The 18,992-nt window shown below is 47.5% G+C and overlaps 1 protein-coding gene across 1 annotated transcript; it reads right to left on the reverse strand.

The window, feature by feature from the left end:
* Positions 1-1,454: 1,454 nt before the first annotated feature.
* Positions 1,455-17,862, reverse strand: HNRNPL (heterogeneous nuclear ribonucleoprotein L). Its single transcript, XM_081200401.1, has 13 exons — positions 17,691-17,862; positions 13,302-13,420; positions 12,949-13,186; positions 12,428-12,515; positions 11,110-11,204; positions 10,308-10,380; positions 6,766-6,837; positions 6,393-6,673; positions 5,166-5,287; positions 4,052-4,253; positions 3,610-3,667; positions 3,160-3,255; positions 1,455-1,792 (listed from the first exon to the last, which is right to left on the reverse strand). The coding sequence occupies exons 1-13, from the start codon at positions 17,829-17,831 to the stop codon at positions 1,734-1,736; spliced, it is 1,644 nt and encodes a 547-aa protein (XP_081056527.1). The 5' UTR covers positions 17,832-17,862; the 3' UTR covers positions 1,455-1,733.
* Between the last annotated feature and the right edge of the window lie 1,130 nt (positions 17,863-18,992).

The following is an 18,992-nucleotide window of genomic DNA, read 5'->3' on the forward strand; positions in this document are numbered from 1 at the left end:
CATTTAGTCCAGGCACGTCCAACAGGTAGATCAGGCATAGGGAAACTCGGCTCTCCAGTTGTTTTGGGACTACAACTCCCATCATGCCTAGCTAACCAGAACCAGTGGTCTGGGATGATGGGAGTTGTAGTCCCAAAAACATCTGGAGCGCCAAGTTTGACCTGTAGATCACTGGACGTCTAGTAGATCACCGGCTTTCCCCAAAGTTCAACAACTTTGCACCCCCAAAAAAGCTCAACAAGTTTGACCCAACCCCCCCCAAAACAGGCCTTCCTCCTGCCTCTCAACAATGTAGACCTGAACCACCCAAAACGGGGTAGATCACTACTAGTTTTTAACTGTGAGTAGATAGCAGCTTCTTGGGAGTTGGCCACTGGATCTAGTCCATTCCTCTGCAATGGAGGAATCTCTCGCTCAACATCCCTGTTACAAGTCTCTGCAAGGGAGGTTGGGGAAGGGGTGTGTGTTGAATTTATGCTAATTATTACTAAACTCAAGGCTGGATAGACATTGGTTTTTCACCGTTACAAAAATTGAAGCGTTGCTTCTGTTAAAATATTATGGTAGGGAAGATCAGGAACCACAGTCACACCGCCTCATTACCTGTTTTTCCAACTTTGGAGCGAGTATGAAAACTTAACTGGTACACAAACCAGTTGCAGGCAGGTGGAGGTCACCTCTTAGCATCCATGGCAGTTTTTGATGTTTCGTTCATGACTGGAAGCCACTGAATTTTTAAAGCAGGCACTGTATAAATATTTAGCCTGCAATGCTGCTAAATGCACACTCTCATAAGAGAAATCCACTTCCAAGTAAATAAGGTTGGCCCTTGACTATAGGACAGTTGAGCCCTCTGGGAGAGAGCACCATACAGAGTCAAGAACATCACACACATTACCATTGCACTTTTTATTCCTGTAGTCTTTGCTTACGACATCAAATTCTCAAAATCAGAATATACAAGAAGAAATGGAAGATTCTGAGTCCACATTTGAATTACTATGTCCTGTGGAACTCCCTACTGGTAAAAGATTGAAGAGAGGAGAGTGTTTTTTGCCAGACCTATTTTGAAAAGGTTTATGTTTAGACAAGTAAGTATTTCGTACTTGTTTACCAATATTTTATTTGTTAATCCAAGCAGTGTTTATGATTTGTATCTTTCTGTTGATTTTATTTTTAAATGCTGCATTCCACATTGCTATTATTTTTCATGAAAGTGCAGATTATAAATCCAGAAATAAGTAAATTATTCTAGTGTTTTTGATTTCTGAGCAGTCTTCCATTATGCCTCCTTCCATGAAATCAAAGGTTAAGGGGACAAAACCACACCCCAAGGCCCCACACCAATACTAACCATGTACATCCCTCCTCTGTACTTGAAAAATTCCTGCCAAAGTTCAAGCAAACTTTTTCAAGAGCCCCACTACACCACCAATATAGACAACCACCAGAGGTATTTTCCAAACAGCTTTATTAAGGTGTGCCAAGTTGCACAGGCAGCACATTGTAAGACTGGGGGGGTGGGGGGAACAAGTCACATGTACAATAGTTTTAAAATGTCGCCCGAACTCCACAGGGCTTCTTCTTCTTCCCAGCTGACATAGCTGCAGGCAGCCTCTACTTAAGCTTTTTCTTTCTTTTTTTAAAAAAAGGAATGCAGGGCACTTTGAAAAAACCCACATACACAAAAAGAGTAACGGAGGAAGTCTTCCTTGGCAGGAGCCAAACAAAATTTACGAGGCATGCTGAGCAGTCGAGAAGCACAGTTTCAGTGTGTACGGATACGGCCCATCTAGGCAGAAGAGGAGACATGCATCAGGGTCCCCAGAGCTTTATTTGTTTTTGTGGCAACACAAGGGATGTGGGTATTCAGAGGGATGAACCAGTGAAAAGAGGCTTTACATAAATTTCAAGATTTGTTGTCTCCACACACTCCAATCTACTCAGAGTATGTGTCATGCCCATGGGTGTATATGCAGAGTCTAGGCCCCCACAGCCAACAGGCTTGACTGAAGAATTCTATTGTAGCCACTGGAAGCCTTTTTAAAAAAACAACATCTAATTGCAATATGGGAAAATGCCCCCACTTCCAACTAAGCTTGGAAAAAACTCCTTCACTGGCTACAGAAGAAAACATTTTTTAGGGGTAACTACAATGGAGACAGGGACACGGGTGGCGCTGTGGATTAAACCACAGAGCCTAGCACTTGCCGATCAGAAGGTGGGTGAGCTCCCATTGCTCAGTCCCAGCTCCTGCCCACCTAGCAGTTCGAAAGCACCTCAAAGTGCAAGTAGATAAATAGGTACCGCTCCAGTGGGAAGCTAAACGGCGTTCCCGTGCGCTGCTCTGGTTTGCCAGGAGCGGCTTAGTCATGCTGGCCACATGACCCGGAAGCTGTTACGGCGGCTCCCTCAGCCAATAAAGCGAGATGAGTGCTGCAACCCGAGTCATCCGCGACTGGACCTAATGGTCAGGGGTCCCTTTACCTTTACAATGGAGATGGGGCAATTTCCAGGGGGTAGGTGTCACTGCTGGGATGCCCCATGGCAGTTCCTCCAGTTTGCCAGTGTGCTCATGGGACAAGTTTTTAAAGTTTGGCGATCTCTGATTTGGACCAATCTGATGGGACCTGCTTGCCTACTTACGTAGGCAAAAGCAATGGTATCAAGAGTATTGAAAAGGGGGGGGGGTCAGAAAAATGAGCCCATTAAAATACAGGCTGAACCTCAAAGTTTAGGCCCGGTTGGCAGTGAGCCCATGCAGGAACCTGCCCTCCCCCCTGCCCTTTTCAACATAGTTTATGTTCGTGGTAGTGGCAGCAGCAGCCCAACAGCAGAGCTTCTAGTAGGCCCTAGATCAGGTGTGCAGAAACTGTGGCCCTTCAAACATCACAGTAACTCCCATCAGCCCCAGCCAGTGTGGCCAATGGTAAACGATGAAGTTGCAGGCCAGCAACATGGGGGGAGCATATAGATGATGCTGCCTTAACAAGGCAGCATTCCCACTTCCCACTTCCTGCCAGCAGGAAGTTTTAGGAAAAAAGCAGCTCACCCATTACCCATTGAGGAAACTGTTCTACATAAAATGAGACCAGAAAAAATGAGTAAGGGGGGGGGGGAGGCCTCCAGCCCACAACATGCACACCCCACAGAGCTTACTTGGGTTTTTCATCTGGTAATGGTTGAGGAATGCCAGAGTCTCCAGGGCATCACCCTTGGTTTCCCATTCCAGCAAGCCAGAGGAGCTCCTTTCACCTATGAAGACGTTAACAGTGAAGACATAGTTGGGCCAACATGGAGAATGTGCACAGGACTGGCTGGCTGGCTGGTTGGTTAGGGTGGCTAAGAAAGGGGAACGATGCTGTTTCCCCACCCATACACCATTTAAATCTTCAAGGCTCTTCCCTGGCCCAAGTGAAAGCATGTTGCAGCCAGCCTTAGTTTTGCTGCCTCAACAAACACTGTTCTGAACACCAGTATAAGGTAAAATGGACAAGCTGATGTGGAGCCCGGTGTTTTAACTAGCTAGCTGAAGTGCACCATCCAGCCCTTATTCCTGCTTGCTGAGTAGCAGCATTTTGAGGCTTGAAAACTGCAGCATGTACTTACTTTTCCCCGAAAACACCTTGACTGAAGCTGGTCTCTTCACCCCCAGTTCATCACAGATCTGACAGGATAAAAATACAACGCAAGTGTTAAGTTATGAAACTGATTGCAGTGTTTTTTTATAACATGCATGTTAAGTCATGTTCCGTTTCCAAATCCGAGAGAAGAAAAATGCTTTTGCACCGCGAACAGTTTCTTATCTACAACGTAAGGTGCCGGGGACATGACAAATATTTTCACAGAATGTTTTAGCACTGCCACATAGTCCCTTCCTTCCCACACCTATGATGTGGCAATCCTCCTAGGGAGCCAAATACCGGGCGAGGCCTGTGATCCATCTGGGCAGCAGGTCTTGGCACACCTCCTGAGACTCTCCCTTGGCCAGACCAACTGCCGAACTCCCTTTTCTATGTTACCTGACTCCAAGATGGGCCTGAGGCATTACCTCGTAGAAGTTATCTTCTGTCACCTCCAGAGGAGCATTGAAGAAATGAAGCACATTACTGGGGTGCTGGATCCTGTTCTTGGCTGCTTGCTCTGGGGTTGAAAACCTGTTGTTCCGAGAGCCACTGAAATCCTTGTAGCTGCATGAACCGTCTTCAAGGCCGTAAGACTGGCCAGGCATGATGGCCTGTTGCTTGGAAACACTGTCGGAAGGAAACGCACAGCTTAAGAGCGGGCAAATGTTAAGGGCAAGGAGCAGCCTTCAAGGGCAGAGAACCGAGCAGAATGAGCCCTGAGGAGAGAATTTGATGAAAATGATGTATAGATGGTATATTACACCAGTGAAATTAGCTAAAATGTGTAAGACAAATAATAAATGTTGGGAATGTAAAGAAAAAGAAGGAACATTTTATCACATGTGGTGGGAATGTAAGAAAGTAAAGAACGTCTGGGAAATGATATATAATGAGATGAAAAAGATGTTGAAATATACATTCTTAAAAAACCCAGAAGCATTTTTACTTGGTATTATAGGCCAAGACATTAACAGACAAGATGTCAAACTGTTCATATATGCAGCAACAGTGGCAAGAGTATTGTTAGCCCAGAAATGGAAACAAGAAGAAATTCCGACAAAAGAAGAATGGCAGACGAAATTAATGGACTATGCAGAATTGGATAAAATGACAGGAAGGATTCGAAACCTGCGGGACCAGAGATTTACAGAAGATTGGAAGAAGTATATGAATTATTTGAAAAGCAACTGTAATCAACAAATTACGCTAGTAGGACTACAAGAAGTTTTGTAAGGAGAAATATACGAAGTGTTACAAAGTAGGAAAAGATAGAGATATTGGTTATGAGTTTGAAATGTGATAGGAAAAATAAGAAATGCATACTAGGAGATTAGATTGGAAAATTTTCAGACAGGACTGATGGAAGTCAAAAAAATTGAAGAAGATGTAAAAGTATGTTTAACTACGGTTGAAAATGATATGTTTTTTATATATATATATATATATATATATATATATATATATATATATATATATATATATATATATATATAAATGAATGAGCGAGCCCTGATGAAAATTAGGGGTAGCAGCACTCACCATACATTCAGCTTTTGATCAAACATGAAGTTGTTGTTCAGGTGAGTGATTGCTCGGTCCACCGCATAACCGTCAGCCATCTCCACCATGGCAGCTCCAGGCTTGCTCTTCATGAACTTCACCTAACAAAACACAAACCTTTGTTGAAACACAATCAACGGTTGGCATAGATCGATCCATTTTGGAGACAAAACCCCCCAAGGTACAGCCACAAACCTGCACTCATTTTAGGAGGCATTTACTGTGTGGACACTGGGCACAAGAGTGTAACCAGTATTAACTTTCCTCAGTCGCCTGTAGATTCCTTAGCCAATCCCGCCACCATCTTTCATTTGGCCACCGGTTTGCAGGAGGCACATTTTTGAATTGAATTGCAAGTATGAGCTTCCCTTACTCAGCAACCACTTGCCTTTTTAAAACTCAGCCCTGTTTTCCAGGTGCATTAGGAACGAGGTTCGATACTCTTGGCATTCTGGGTACTCTGGTTCAACTTTCAATGACTGAGAACCTATGAAAATTGTCTTCTCAAAAGAGTAAATTCCCAGTATCAGAAAGCCCCCAGAAAGAATCCTACTGCCATCAAATTTCACGCTCATCAGTTTCAGGGGTTGACATTATCAAGTATCTGCTTCAACCAACACCTCCAGGTGTCCCTTCTCTTCCTTTTTCCTGTTGCTGCCTGTTCATCTGACCTCAACAGAGAGCAGTGAGAGGAACAAGGAACAAGAACAGCAGCAGCAATCTTTGCTCGCTTTGCCCTGCTCATCACTCTGGGTGTGTTGGTGGAATGGCCCCAGAAAGATGAGGCACACAAGTGGGTGGTATGAACAGAGAGAGGAAGAGGAGATGGGGCTACTGAAAAGAGGTGGCCACCCTCTTATTGACTTAAGAGCCTGAAGACGAGACAAGGAAGTAATCTCAATGACAAAGAGAGCTGAGAGCTAGAGCTCAGCAAAGAGAACTGAGTGTGTCTCTTCCCAGTGGCATCAAGTCATTTGCACAGGTCTGCTTCTGAATCACGGGGGAAGAGTAATCTTCTGCTGCCTAACCTCTACTGCTGAAAGATAATCTAGGCCCATCCATCATCACGATGGCAAGCAGAACTGCACTGTCGTTTTGCCAGCAAGCTCAACATGTGTTCTCCGACTGAGACCGAGATTCTCAAATTTGGGTAAGAGGAGCAAGACAGAGCAGGCTCTGGGAGAAGGAGACAGTCAGTTTAATTACCTTCTCCACGTTTCCGTACAGGCAGAAGACGTTGAACACTCTGTCACAGTTCATCTTCGACTGATCCAAGCCATAAACCATCAGGACTGCGCTGTCAGCATGGGGGCCATACTCTGGGGGTGGGGGTGGAGGAGGGGGGTGTCCATACTGAGGCCCGTAGCGGCTCGGCCCCCTATGGCGGCCCCCGACAGGTGGGCCCATCCGCCTCCCTTCATAATGAGGCGGTGGAGGGCCATAGCCTTCATCGTGATAGTGCCCGTGGTAGCCACCGTGAGGTCCTCCTGGGGAGGGAACAAACATCGAGAGCTCAAGGCGAGGCTAGAGATTTGGGGTTTGTTCCCCTGGATGCTGCTGCTGTGTGCCGGCTTCTTACCATATTCAGCCGGATGGTCCCCAAGGAGAGGAGGCTGCCTCTGACGCTTGTTGGGGTTCCCACCTGGCTCACCTGTCCAAAAAGAGGAGGCCATTAGGAAAAGACAGCAAAAGCCCGACACTTGTATCTCTGGGGCACGTGTTGGATGCTAGAAAGTCACAAGTCCACCCCCATGGCTCTCCCTTAAGTTAAATATTTCCAACACCTTGAGAATAAGATCTGCCTCCAGCCACTGGAAGACAGGTGGCGAAAGGTCTACCCATTTTCAAGGGTCCAAAGTGCACCTAACTCTTCTCCTGAGGCAGACAAATAGCTCCACCCCACCCCCCAAACACAAACTTTGAGCTAGGGAGGAGGGGCAGCAGCTCTGGAAGGGGACATTTTGCTTTCTCTTGCAATGCTACAAATCCAGCCATTTTTTCTAGGCTGATATGCCTTTTAAGCAGAGCACTGCCACTTGTCTGACCTACTCCGAGGTCGTGGTCGGCACAGGTTTGCATTTGGATCCAGTGTTCTCCTCGAAACAGCTGCTTTTTGGCCTAAGTGAAGTTCAATTTCTGCACCCTGTGGTGTCTGAGAGCATGCCAAACCTTATCAACATGGAAACGAGTTATAAAGATAGGTGACCTTCGCTGAGGGGAGCAGGGAGGAAGAGGAGAAGGGAGTCAAAGGACTTGACAGTTCTACTCAGGGCAACAAGAATAAGAATATAAAAAACTAACATCCCCGCCCAACCCTAGCAAAGGTAAAGGGACTAAGCGAGAGACTGAGGAGAGTACGCCAAAAGCAAAGCAAAAAAAACAGCAGTCAAGTTAAAACACGTGATTGTATACAAGGCAGAAGAATTTAAGCAATCCATACAATATCACTGTTGCTCTAACAAAACAAAAAAAAAGGGGTGTTTTGCAGTTTATTTCGATAGTCATTACAAAGATTGAAAAGGGCTACTTACAGCAGTAGTACACAGTACAATGTCCATTGTCACATACATATTCTGCATTTCTCTTACCATTGGACGCTTCAACAGTGTAAGCACAGTTCTGAAAGATGGCGTCCCATCAAACATACACTGCGACCCTGCGTTACATGGTTTCAGAGTCAAATACAAGTCAACAGGCACCAAACTGATACAATTTCAAGTAAAAAAAAGTTTTTTAAAGTAAAAATAGGGCTCACAGAGATGTTTTTGTTTGTCTTCAGATGGTATCAAGGAAAAAAAGGACATAACAAAGGTGTAATAATGAGTGTCCCTTCCGTGTTGCATCTCCTGATGTTTTTGTCATGTGCTGTTAACAGGTTTGGTGCTTCTGGCTCTGTGTAGGTCTCCCATGTGCATGTCTCTCCTCTGATAATGGAATGTGCCTTGGATCCCAAGTGCCCCCTGGAGCAGAAAGCACCCCCAAGTCTCTAGGGAGCTGGGGGCTCTGGGTACTTGGTGTTTTTTTGTCTGTCTCCGCTCGGCGCTGATAAATGTTGGCAGCCGTGGACTGCGAGAAAAGGAGTGATAAACTGCCCTCCCAAACCAAACCGTGTTGATATGGAGAGCGTCCTATGTCTTGGAGGGTCTCTGGGATCTACTCCGTTCTCCGGTAAGAGCGCTGGTGCATTTGTCTGAGACCCATCTGGTCTGTGTTTTCCTAGTTTCTGTGTAACATTCTTGGGTTCAAGTTTTGGTTTGTTTGTTTTGGATTTGTAAGAATGTCGTGGCCTGGTGCGTCTTTCTCTCTCTCATTCTCTCTCTGTCTCACTCTGTGCTTGTAGATGTTTCTTGGATCACGGTGTGGTGTTCTTGATGTAAAAGAATTGGAACTCAAATCTGCTGCTTTTCAGGTACTTTGTTAAGATGCTGCGTGTTTTCTCCAGGCAGAGCTAGTGGAAGGTTGGCTTTTTTTCCTACACTGTGTGGTGTTAAAGCGTGTGTAGCAGAAGGCAGATCACAGGCAATTCAGGACTTCGGCTGCAGTAGCATACGGTTCCCCCAGGGTCATGTGTGAACGCACTGTTCAGAGCTGGGGAAAGGCCAGGTTAGTGTACCTCCTCTTTGCCCAGCCTAAAGACAGGAGAGCCAGGAGGCAGCTAACTGAATTGCACAGCCCTGCCAACTAGCCACTGCCAATCTGTACAATCTTCTAGTTATGTACCTTGGAGGAGAAAGTGAGTCATGTTCATGTCAAGTCATGTAATGCCATTGCTTGCTTTGCTAAGGGGTGGGGCCCAAAATGACCTTGGCCAGCCCCCTTGATCAACAGCTTCCTCCAGTCCGCCCCCCAGAACTGCTTTCCTGCAGCACTCGGTGATCTCTACATCCGTGGAGGAAGGCAGGGCAACGTGGAAGTATTAAGGGTCCAAGACCACACAAACCCCATCTTTAAGCCAATTTAATGCCTGTTGTGTGAATTACACTGCTTTCGGTGTAACACACAAAAAGACAGCATCACACAAGCCGCTAAAATAAGGTGGGTCAGATAAGACCTGCCACTCCCCTCCGGTTCAGAAACCAAGACACTGCTCTTCAGCCGATTGTGGGCTGACCTGGAGCATGTTAACGTTCTAACTTGTTCATCCTCCTTAATTCCACTTTCAAGGAAATGGCGCTTGAGACCACCAGCTGAAAGGCCACATTCCTCGCCCCTAAAAATATCTGTGAGCTTAATGCACAGCTTTACCTCCGGCCTGAGCAAAGCCCCCTTCCTTCACCATCTCTGTGCTATGTGCACAGCAAGGTGTCACCTGAGACTTCTCAGGGGGAAGGAGCCCACACCCAACCCACTGAATGGCAGGCGTGCTATGCAACCACCCCCAGCTGGATCAGGGTTGGGGCAACAGGCCATTTTGACGCTCCTGCTTTCAACAATGCACCTTGTTTTTCAAGCAGATGAGAACAGCCATTCCCTGAAGTGATACCTCCAGGATCAAGCGCTTCCTGAAAGTCCATTTGGCGTTGCCTTTTGCAAAATAGTATTAGCGATGCCCGTTCTTCACCCTGGTTAGCTGTACCTTACACAGGCTCCACACGTGCCCTGAAGTTCAACTTCAGGAACCACCTCCTTTTAACTGTGCCACCATATTCCCAATGCTGTGTTCCAGTTCTCGAATCTTGCCACAAGTAGATTGGAGACTATCCTAGGCAAGGGAAGGAAAGGAAGGTGGAGCCAGAGAAACTGGCGCTGTGACTGAAGCCTGGTCCCATGGCCCTGCCTATACTGGGTGGAGGAAGTGAATTCATTGTTGTCCCGGAGACCTTAAACATGCCAATGAGAATGCACACTTCCCTTCAAAACTACTTGTCACTATTTACAACCGCGTATCTTAAATGTCTTATTAGGCCTCCTTCATAAAAGGCTCTGGTGGCCTGATAACGCCTTACAAAAAACGTCAGAAGTCAAAGCACAGCTGCACTAGCTCAAGACTTCCAAAATCAGCCACAATGCTGGACAGCAGGCAAATGGCATTACATCACACAAATCAGATATATGAAGTGTGCTACTCAACGGGAAAGGCAAGGGTTCATGTGTGGCTGCAAAGCAGTCTATCAAGGTTACCTTGTCCACTGAGGTTAGGGTTGGTGTAGTCCCATGTGTCTTGGTCGTTCTTGAACACATTCAGGCGGGTTGGCTAAAAAACAAACACACACGGCCGTACAAAAGTAATGCAAGATGTCCAAATTATGTGGCCAACCCTTAGCTACGCCTCTTCCAAAAGCTTGACTGCACTGATGGTTGAGTGCAATACAGTACACAGGTTAGGGAAGACCAGCAATTCACCCAGTTCAGTCTAAGAGCCATTAACAAGGTACAGTGACCATTACTGACCCAACTTTAGCCCATTAGTCAGTAACATTAACTTGGCAGGTGTACTTTTTGCTACTGCAGGCAACAACCCATATACTTATTCCCCCATGCATTTTGAGTCTTCTTTGCTGTTAGCCACAATTTTTTAACAACATGTTCCACTGATTAGTCAGCATGTGTAGACTTCACGCCCTTTCCACTTTTGTGATTCCCCTTATGGCCAGCAGTAACATAATGTAGCTAATGCTGTGTTGGATGAGAAAGCAAGACTCAACACAAATCAGAGCACAAACCAGTATGTTTTAGGAGTGGGTGTTTTTTTTGAGGGAGCAGCATTAGAAAGGGAGGCTTTAGGGCTGGAAAAAACATATTGTAGAATAGCCCTGTTCCACAAGCCCTGGAACAGGGAGTGACATACCTGAACTAAGGGACAGAATACTTATACAAATTTTTGATGGCAAGGGTCATCTCCCTTTCAATTCACCAAGGATCACACAGAAGATGCTTCTACAGGCACAAAGAACCCTATCAAATTCTTCAAAGCGACACTCACCTTTGCGTATTCAATCTTCAGAGTACAACATCCAGAATAAATGTCAGCCCCATTCAGAGAAGCTTTTGCTCTCTGAGCGCTCTGCACAGAGTCAAATGTTTGTAGTGTTAAGGAAGCCTTGGAGAAATTGGGGCAGCCTTTTGGCCATCGGAAAAACTTAATGCTTCAACTTTGAAGTTCTTGTTGTTGGACCCTTTCAGACGTACATCAGTGTCTTAGAATTGCCTTCCCTTCCACCTCATATGTCCAGCTTGAGATCACATGCATTCAGAACTAAACCCACCCCACTGAAACTGCAATTGCCTCTTGCCTTCTATTGTAGAGACTGCTCCTTCAGGTTAGTGGTGGAGATACTTGTGGTGTGCAAGCATAGTGCTCAGGTAATCAGGTGAGGGCCGCGTGAACAAGCCTGACACAGTGTTCTGCCAATTCCCAGATGGCTCCAGGCCTTGACCAAAGCCAGAGGCTCAAACAGGACTTGGGGATTTGTAAACCTATGCTCTCACAGTAGAGCAGACTATCAAGGGCAGGGGTCGGCAAGGTTTACCTCGCCTGGGCCGGTTCACTCCAGCGGAGATCCCTCCGTGGGCTGGATTACACGCGAATGTGAGTGCCCGCGATTTTCGGCATTTGCATCTGGTGCAGACACGATTACCAGCATCTGCGTAGACGTGATTTCAGATTTCTGGTGCTGCGGAAGCAAGCCCCCGCGCTGCTTTGCGCCGGTTTAGCGCAACACGCAGGGACTCGCCAAGTGGGCGGCTTGGTTCGGGGGCAGCTCGTGGGCCGGTTAAACGACCCGTGGGCTGCTTGTGGCCCATGGGCCTTAGGTTGCCTACCCCTGGTCAAGGGAGTCCACAAAACAGAAGTACAGTGGTACCTCGGTTTTCGGACATAATCCGTTCCGGAAGTCTGTTCAAGTTCTGAAATGTCAGAAAACCGGAAGTGGAAGTCTCAAAATGAAAAACTCAAAACAGGAGCCGTGTTTCCTGTTCGACTTCCAAGGTGCACTTCTGGGTTTTCGGCGTTCCGAGTTCCAAAATGTTTGACTATGGAGGCGTTCGAAAACCGAGGTACCACTGCAACTGTCTTCTGAGGAGCTGAAGTAGGAGACTACTCACTGAAACTCAAATGAAGACAGAACAGTAATAATCTTTCTTCAGGCTAGTAGCACAGCAAATGTTATTGTCAAAAAGCCTGAGACAACAGATAAAAGCAATTTGTTTGCCCAAGCTGCTAGGCACTTATTTTGAACTATTCCAAGGACAAACATGGTTCAATTACTACAGGTTTCCTAGACACCAGGGGGAAAAAGGATATTCCACCATAGCCTGGACACCATTCTTTCGGAAGATAACAATCCGCTGCACTGGGCCACATGGGTTGCAGATGGTGTACAGCACATCCTGTAAGATGAAAAACAATTGCATATTTTTAAAACTGGGGAACATATGGCCTTTAAGATGTTGTTGGCCTACAACCCTCCTAGTCCCTGATCATTGGCCACGGTGAAAAAGACTGATGGGACCTGGAGTCCAACATCTGGAAGGTCAGACACTAACCTAGTAGATCTGAGTACTAGTCAGAAGACCACAGGCAACGGAGAAAAGGCAACAGAGCATCTTCAAAAAACAATGGAACACACTGCTGCCATCCACCCTAGGATCCAGGCAAGCTATTTTGTGGACCTGGATGGACTTGCAACGACAGCAATTATCCTGGCAACTATAATTTGTTCATCTGCACCGTGTTTGAAATGAACCCTGGGGCCCCCAACAAAGACATGGACCAATTACGTTCAAGTGTTTCTGGCTGAGTACACCCAGCATCACTACGCACCGTTGTGATGGAGTAGATGGGGTTCAGGATGGTGAAGAGAAGAACATTGTTGACTCCCCTAGAATCATCCGAGTCGCCGGGGCGTGAAATCTTCTGGCTGGTGGAGTAGTTGACAAAGGCTGGGTGCCCAGCGATGTAGATCTGGTTGTCAGCTGCGTAGTTCACAGCGTTGCAGGCTCCCAAGATATCCTCAAACTCCACCAGAGCCTGCCTCTTTTTGGGCATCACCACCACATAGCTTGGGGGAAGAAAAGGAACCAGACTGCTTACACTGCCAAAATAGTCAGCACCACACAAACGTCCAACCACCCTCCATTCCATCTCGTCAGATGCCCAATTTGCCCACTCCTAACCTTATGGGGCCAAATTCCTGCAGGGCCTCTACAAGGTCAGCTTCCACAACACCATCGATCAGGCCCCTGATGTGGACGACAGGGGAAGCAGCTGGTTTGTGGGGATCATCATAGTTCTCCTGCCAGGGGCGAAAGAAGAGAAAAACTTTGTTCTCTACTGCAAACCACTCTAGCTGCAAATGAAGAATAGCCTCTTTACACAAAGGTTAGTTCTCGCTAGGAATTGCCCCACAAGCAAAAAGACATGGAACCTCCTCAGTGGAGTAATCAAACATTAAGGAAAAACTTTTTGTATTAACTTGACTCTCCAAAGCCTCCTTTGCTACACTCAGGCATTTTATTTTATATACTTAACAATTAAGAGCAGGCTCCATCCTGATACTACACATTTCTAGATCAAAATATAGGCTTCATTTCCAACACCACAAAGTCACTTTTTTTTCTGTGAGAAAAGTAACTACCCCTCCCAATGGCAAGTAAATTTGAAAAAACCTAGACTCTTTATTTTTAAAATAACAAAACAAAACCAGTCTTGTCAGTCTGAGCAAAGATCTGGAGAGGTTACTGCTAAGAACGGTAGAAGACAGTTATTTCCCCCAGAGAAATTAAGACTCATGCCTTCATCTGAGACTCTTTTTTTTTGGGGGGGGGGAGACTACTTTGCAACTGATGGTTACAAAAGTCTCCCTATTCTCAATCTGGGCACACTGTGAAAAGCACCCTCTATTCAAGTCATCATTATTTCCTCTCACCTCTCACAAGCCAATCAAACTTCTTCCAGAGATGTCCATGTTGCTAGTAGCAGACAGTGGAGTTCACTAGCTGAGGATCTCTGGATTTGTCTTAGTTTGGCGGCCTGATACCAAGCACTTTTTATGTCCCCATCCCAATTTTGGTGGCAGAGGCAAAAGTAGAGACAGTGCTGAGGTGGATGAGCCCAACACCCTGATGACAGCATCACTCGATGAGTGGAGAAGGGGCAATAATCATCCCCCTTGGCTAATCTGCACCTTTGTGTGTTTACCTGTATGTGCTAGCCGAGTACAGAAGAAGAGGAGTTTGGATTTGATATCCCACTTTATCACTACCCAAAGGAGTCTCAAAGTGGCTAACATTCTCCTTTCCCTTCCTCCCCCACAACAAACACTCTGTGAGGTGAGTGGGGCTGAGAGACTTCAGAGAAGTGTGACTGGCCCAAGGTCACCCAGCAGCTGCATGTGGAGGAGCGGAGACGCGAACCCGGTTCCCCAGATTACGAGTCCACCGCTCTTAACCACCACACCATGCTGGCTCTCATACCCAAGCGTGGTGCAGCCACAGCCAGCACTCATATGTGGCTCCAGGAGGGTGAGCTAGAAGTTAATGTGGCCCTCTGGTCAATAAAGGTTGGCCACCTCTGGCCAAGAGGTTCAGTCCTTATTTCAACACAAACCCTCATCCAAGGTTCTGCGACTGCTTCATGCCTGTGGTTCCACTGTGTTAGCAATGAACTGTCCTAATCCCATCAGAAATCTGAAAAAGAGCTTTTGTCCTGCCTAGCACCTCACAGAGTGTGTGGAGCAAGGTATTCTTCCCAGATGTATCCACCACTGTTACTACATTTTATTTCCTCCACACCACGATGTATTAGGGGGGAGCTGTTTGCTTTTCCTGAAATTTGCTTTTGGCAGCTGAACTATAGCAAATTTGGGGTTAATTTTTTTAAAAAAACCTAAACTTTCTCCTATTATCAATATAACTTTATTAGCAACACACTACTTTGCCTCTGCATTAAGGACGAGGCGAAGGGAAAACCCTGTGAATCAGAATGAAGGGCACCATCTTACTGAGCTTGCCATTTCCAATTGGTGCAGAATCGGAGGAGAGATGGTGACAACGACCCCATGTTCTGTGCCTTGTATCTGGTACTTGAGAGCTATGCTGCCCTGTACTCCCAGGCTCTGCTTGCAAGTTATGAGTTAAGTCCCTCTACTTCACAGGTGTAATGTCTATTTTAAAGTGTCACCCAGTCTACCAGCCATCAAAGTTTGTGGCAGTTGCTAAAGATAAAGAGTCCCTTAGGTAAAGGAACCCCTGACCATTAGGTCCAGTCGTGACTGACTCTGGGGTTGTGGCGCTCATCTCGCTTTATTGGCCGAGGGAGCCGGCATGACTAAGCCGCTTCTGGCGAACCAGAGCAGCACATGGAAACGCCGTTTACCTTCCCGCCGGAGCGGTACCTATTTATCTACTTGCACTTTGATGTGCTTTTGAACTGCTAGGTGGGCAGGAGCTGGGACCGAGCAACGGGAGCTCACCCCGTCGCGGGGATTCGAACCACTGACCTTCTGATCGGCAAGCCCGAGGCTGTGGTTTAACCCACAGCGCCACCCGCGTCCCCAAAGAGTCCTTTAGTGGAGCACAAAGCAGCACCACCTCACACCTACTACTACCCTGTTCAATTACGTCAGTACATTCTTTCTCACTCTGCTGCCCTCCATGTTTTGGACTACAACTGTTTCATAGGTTTCAATGGGCGTACTCCGCTTCGGATTTAGCTATGTATTCATTCAGAATTTCTAAGTGGTGGGGATTTTTTTTTTAAAAAACAACCATCATAAAGAGAGTAAGAGCCATGAATATTCATTACAAAAGCAAAAGAACTGCCTTAAAATACCTGCTAAAATAATGAGGCCTTTGTCATGTGCCTGGCATTCAGCAGGGACTATTATGGGCTGCATCTTTGTCACCTGGGGAAAAAACAGCACCCTCCCAAATTTTGCAAAAAAACGAGGCAGCTGAACTGCAGGTTTACACAGGTCTCCTTGTGTGCCTTTATAAACATGTACAGTGGTACCTTGGGTTAAGAACTTAATTCGTTCTGGAAGTCTGTTCTTAACCTGAAGCACCACTTTAGCTAATGGGGCCTCCTGCTGCCGCCGCGCCACCGCTGCACGATTTCTGTTCTCACCCTGAAGCAAATTTCTCAACCCGAGTCTGTAACCTGAAGCGTATGTAACCCGAGGTACCACTGTACCTATATCTATCTACAGTGGTACCTCCAGTTAAGAACTTAATTCGTTCTGGCGGTCTGTTCTTAACCTGAAACTGTTCGTAACCTGAACCACCACTTTAGCTAATGCTGCCGCCGTGTGATTTCTGTTCTCATCCTGAAGCAAAGTTCTTAACCCTTAATACCTCTTAATACCTGAAGGAGCGTCTCCACCTCCATCGTTCTGCCCGGACACTGAGGTCCAGCACCGAGGGCCTTCTGGCGGTTCCCTTGCTGCGAGAAGCCAAGTTACAGGGAACCAGGCAGAGGGCCTTCTCAGTAGTGGCACCCGCCCTGTGGAACGCCCTTCCACCAATGTCAAAGAGAAAAATAACTACCAAACTTTTAGAAGACATCTAAAGGCAGCCCTGTTTAGGGAAGCTTTAAATGTTTAATAGGTTAGTGTATTTTAGTGTTTTGTTGGAAGCCGCCCAGAGTGGCTGGGGATAAATACAGTGGTACCTCGGGTTACATACGCTTCTGGTTACAGACTCCGCTAACCCAGAAATAGTGCTTCAGGTTAAGAACTTTGCTTCAGAATGAGAACAGAAATCGGGCTCCGGCGGCGGCAGCAGGAGGCCCCATTAGCTAAAGTGGTGCTTCAGGTTAAGAACAGTTTCAGGTTAAGAATGGACCTCCGGAACGAATTAAGTACTTAACCTGAGGTACCACTGTAATATATTATTATTAACCCGAGGTACTATTTCTGGGCTAGCGGAGTCTGTAACCCGAGGTACCACTGTATATGTGTGTGTTTACGTACTGTACGTCTGCATGCACTACACCGAATATGGAATCCAAAGCGTTTTTAGGGTTAGATATACAATACGACATACGATCTCTTTATTGCCATTGTCCCATACAGAACAATGAAATTAAAATACTACATAAAACATTCAAAAACCCTTAAAAACTCTGAAACCCCATTTTTAAATACACTATACTATACAATAAAATATGCTATACTGAAAAATACACTATACTAGAGAGACCCCTTATGCTGCGTTTAGAACCAGAATTGCATTCGCGTAGAAGTAGGGCCCTTGTTTCCCCCTTAGGAAAGCCGGCGCACGCGTGGAAAGGCAGACGCCCGCCTGCCTCTGGTAGGCTGCTCCCGCACGTGGAGGCTCCGCTCTGGAGCTTCCGCTACGTCCAGCGAAGGCGGCGCGAAGTTCCCGGGAGGGGTAGGCTGCTCCTGCGCATGGAGGTTCCGCCACCAGGCCCGTTTCGCTTCGTTTTCCACGCTGCGCGCGCACGTCCCCTCACCCCCCCCCACCCCGCCAAGTACCGCCGCGCGGCCTTCCTCCTCCTTCTCCTCAGGCCCATCCCGCCCCGCCGCCAGCCCTGGCTCTCCTCACCCCGCCTCCGCCGGCCGCTCCTCCCGGGCCGTGATCCGCGTTTTCCGTTTTCTGGCGCTTGGGCGCGCGGCCGCCGTCAGGGCCTCCCCCATAGTAGCGCCCCGACCCGCCTCCTCCGCCTCCGCCGGCCATCTTCACCATCTCTCCGCCGCGTCCCGAGCCGCCGCCGCCGCCCTCGCCGCTCTGCGAACCGCGCCACCTCCGCCGCGACATGGCGCCCGCACTACAGCAGCCCACCCTCGCTCCCACCTTAGGTACGCCTCGATTGGGCGCGCCTCCCGTCATTCAGCAGCGCCCAGGCGCCCATTGGGTCCAGCGGCTCCCTTACCCACCTGCGTCCCGCCCTCCGACGCCATTGGATCGGGTGTCTCCCGCCTGCCGGCTTGATTCGCTTTCGTGCCTGCTTTTCAAGAGGCTCGGCGAGCCCGGTTGGGCGGCGGCAGCGTCCATCAGACGTCCCTTCAAATTAATTGGACGGAAACGACGTCTCTCCAGTCGGCATCCCGCCCCACCGCATTGCCTCTCATGGAGCGCCCTCCTTCTTCTCCAGAAAACCGTTGGCTCCCAGAAAACGCTGCAGTTCGCTCCTGTTGTCTTATTGGGTACTTGGAGTATCCATCATAGCAACCCAAAGTCTGATTGGGCCATATCGAAAGAAGACACCCTCGTGCGTATTTGTTCCTATAACGGAACGCATTGTCTCTCTGCGTCAATTTTATTGGCTAGTTTTTGTGTCCGTCGCCCTGCTCGCTGAAAACCATTGGACTTAAAGCCCGTGCTCTTTATTTTAATTGGTGAGTGCGATTTCAGTCCCCCCTCCGTCCCTTGTGAGTTTGAGCCAATAAAATAAAACAGGAGGCGGGATTTTCCCTCCACAAAAGGCCTATCCACTCTAATCGTTAAAACGAATCCCGCCCACACATCTCAGGCCGAGGACAACGCAAAGGATTGTGGGAGTTTTCCTGGATGTTGGCCAAGAAAGTCAACGGGCGTCTAGCTTGGCTGAAGTATAACAGCAAAGCATTGTGGGAGTGGCTCTTCACTTTAGCCAATGGGCTTCTTAGCTGGGCAAGATACTACAAGGCACTAGCTAGAACCCAGTCAGGCTGCAAAGGATCATGGGAGCCGCCATGCCTTTAGGACTAGGGACCCAATGAGCTTCTGGCACAAGTGCAAAGGATTGTGGGAGCCACCTAACACTTTGGCCAAGGAAGCCAATGGGCCTCTGGTGTGACCAAGGGCATATTTGGCTAGGTTTGGTTAAGTTGCAAAGAATCATGGGAGCAGCCCTGCACCTTCCCG

The sequence above is a fragment of the Podarcis bocagei genome (genome assembly GCF_964188305.1).
Source record: "Podarcis bocagei genome assembly, chromosome: 7".
NCBI lineage: Eukaryota > Metazoa > Chordata > Lepidosauria > Squamata > Lacertidae > Podarcis > Podarcis bocagei.

What these genes read in the sequence shown, in the direction of transcription:
- HNRNPL (XM_081200401.1), bottom strand. Translation starts at nt 17,831, where the DNA reads ATGGTGAAGATGGCCGGCGGAGGCGGAGGAGGCGGGTCGGGGCGCTAC. An exon ending in TGTCCAGGCTATGGTGGAAT is followed by an intron (nt 11,205 to 12,427) that starts ATCCTTTTTCCC and finishes CACTACAAACAT; the next exon opens with TTGACTCTGTGCAGAGCGCT. An exon ending in TGTACGGAAACGTGGAGAAG is followed by an intron (nt 5,288 to 6,392) that starts GTAATTAAACTG and finishes GTGTTTTGTTAG; the next exon opens with GTGAAGTTCATGAAGAGCAA.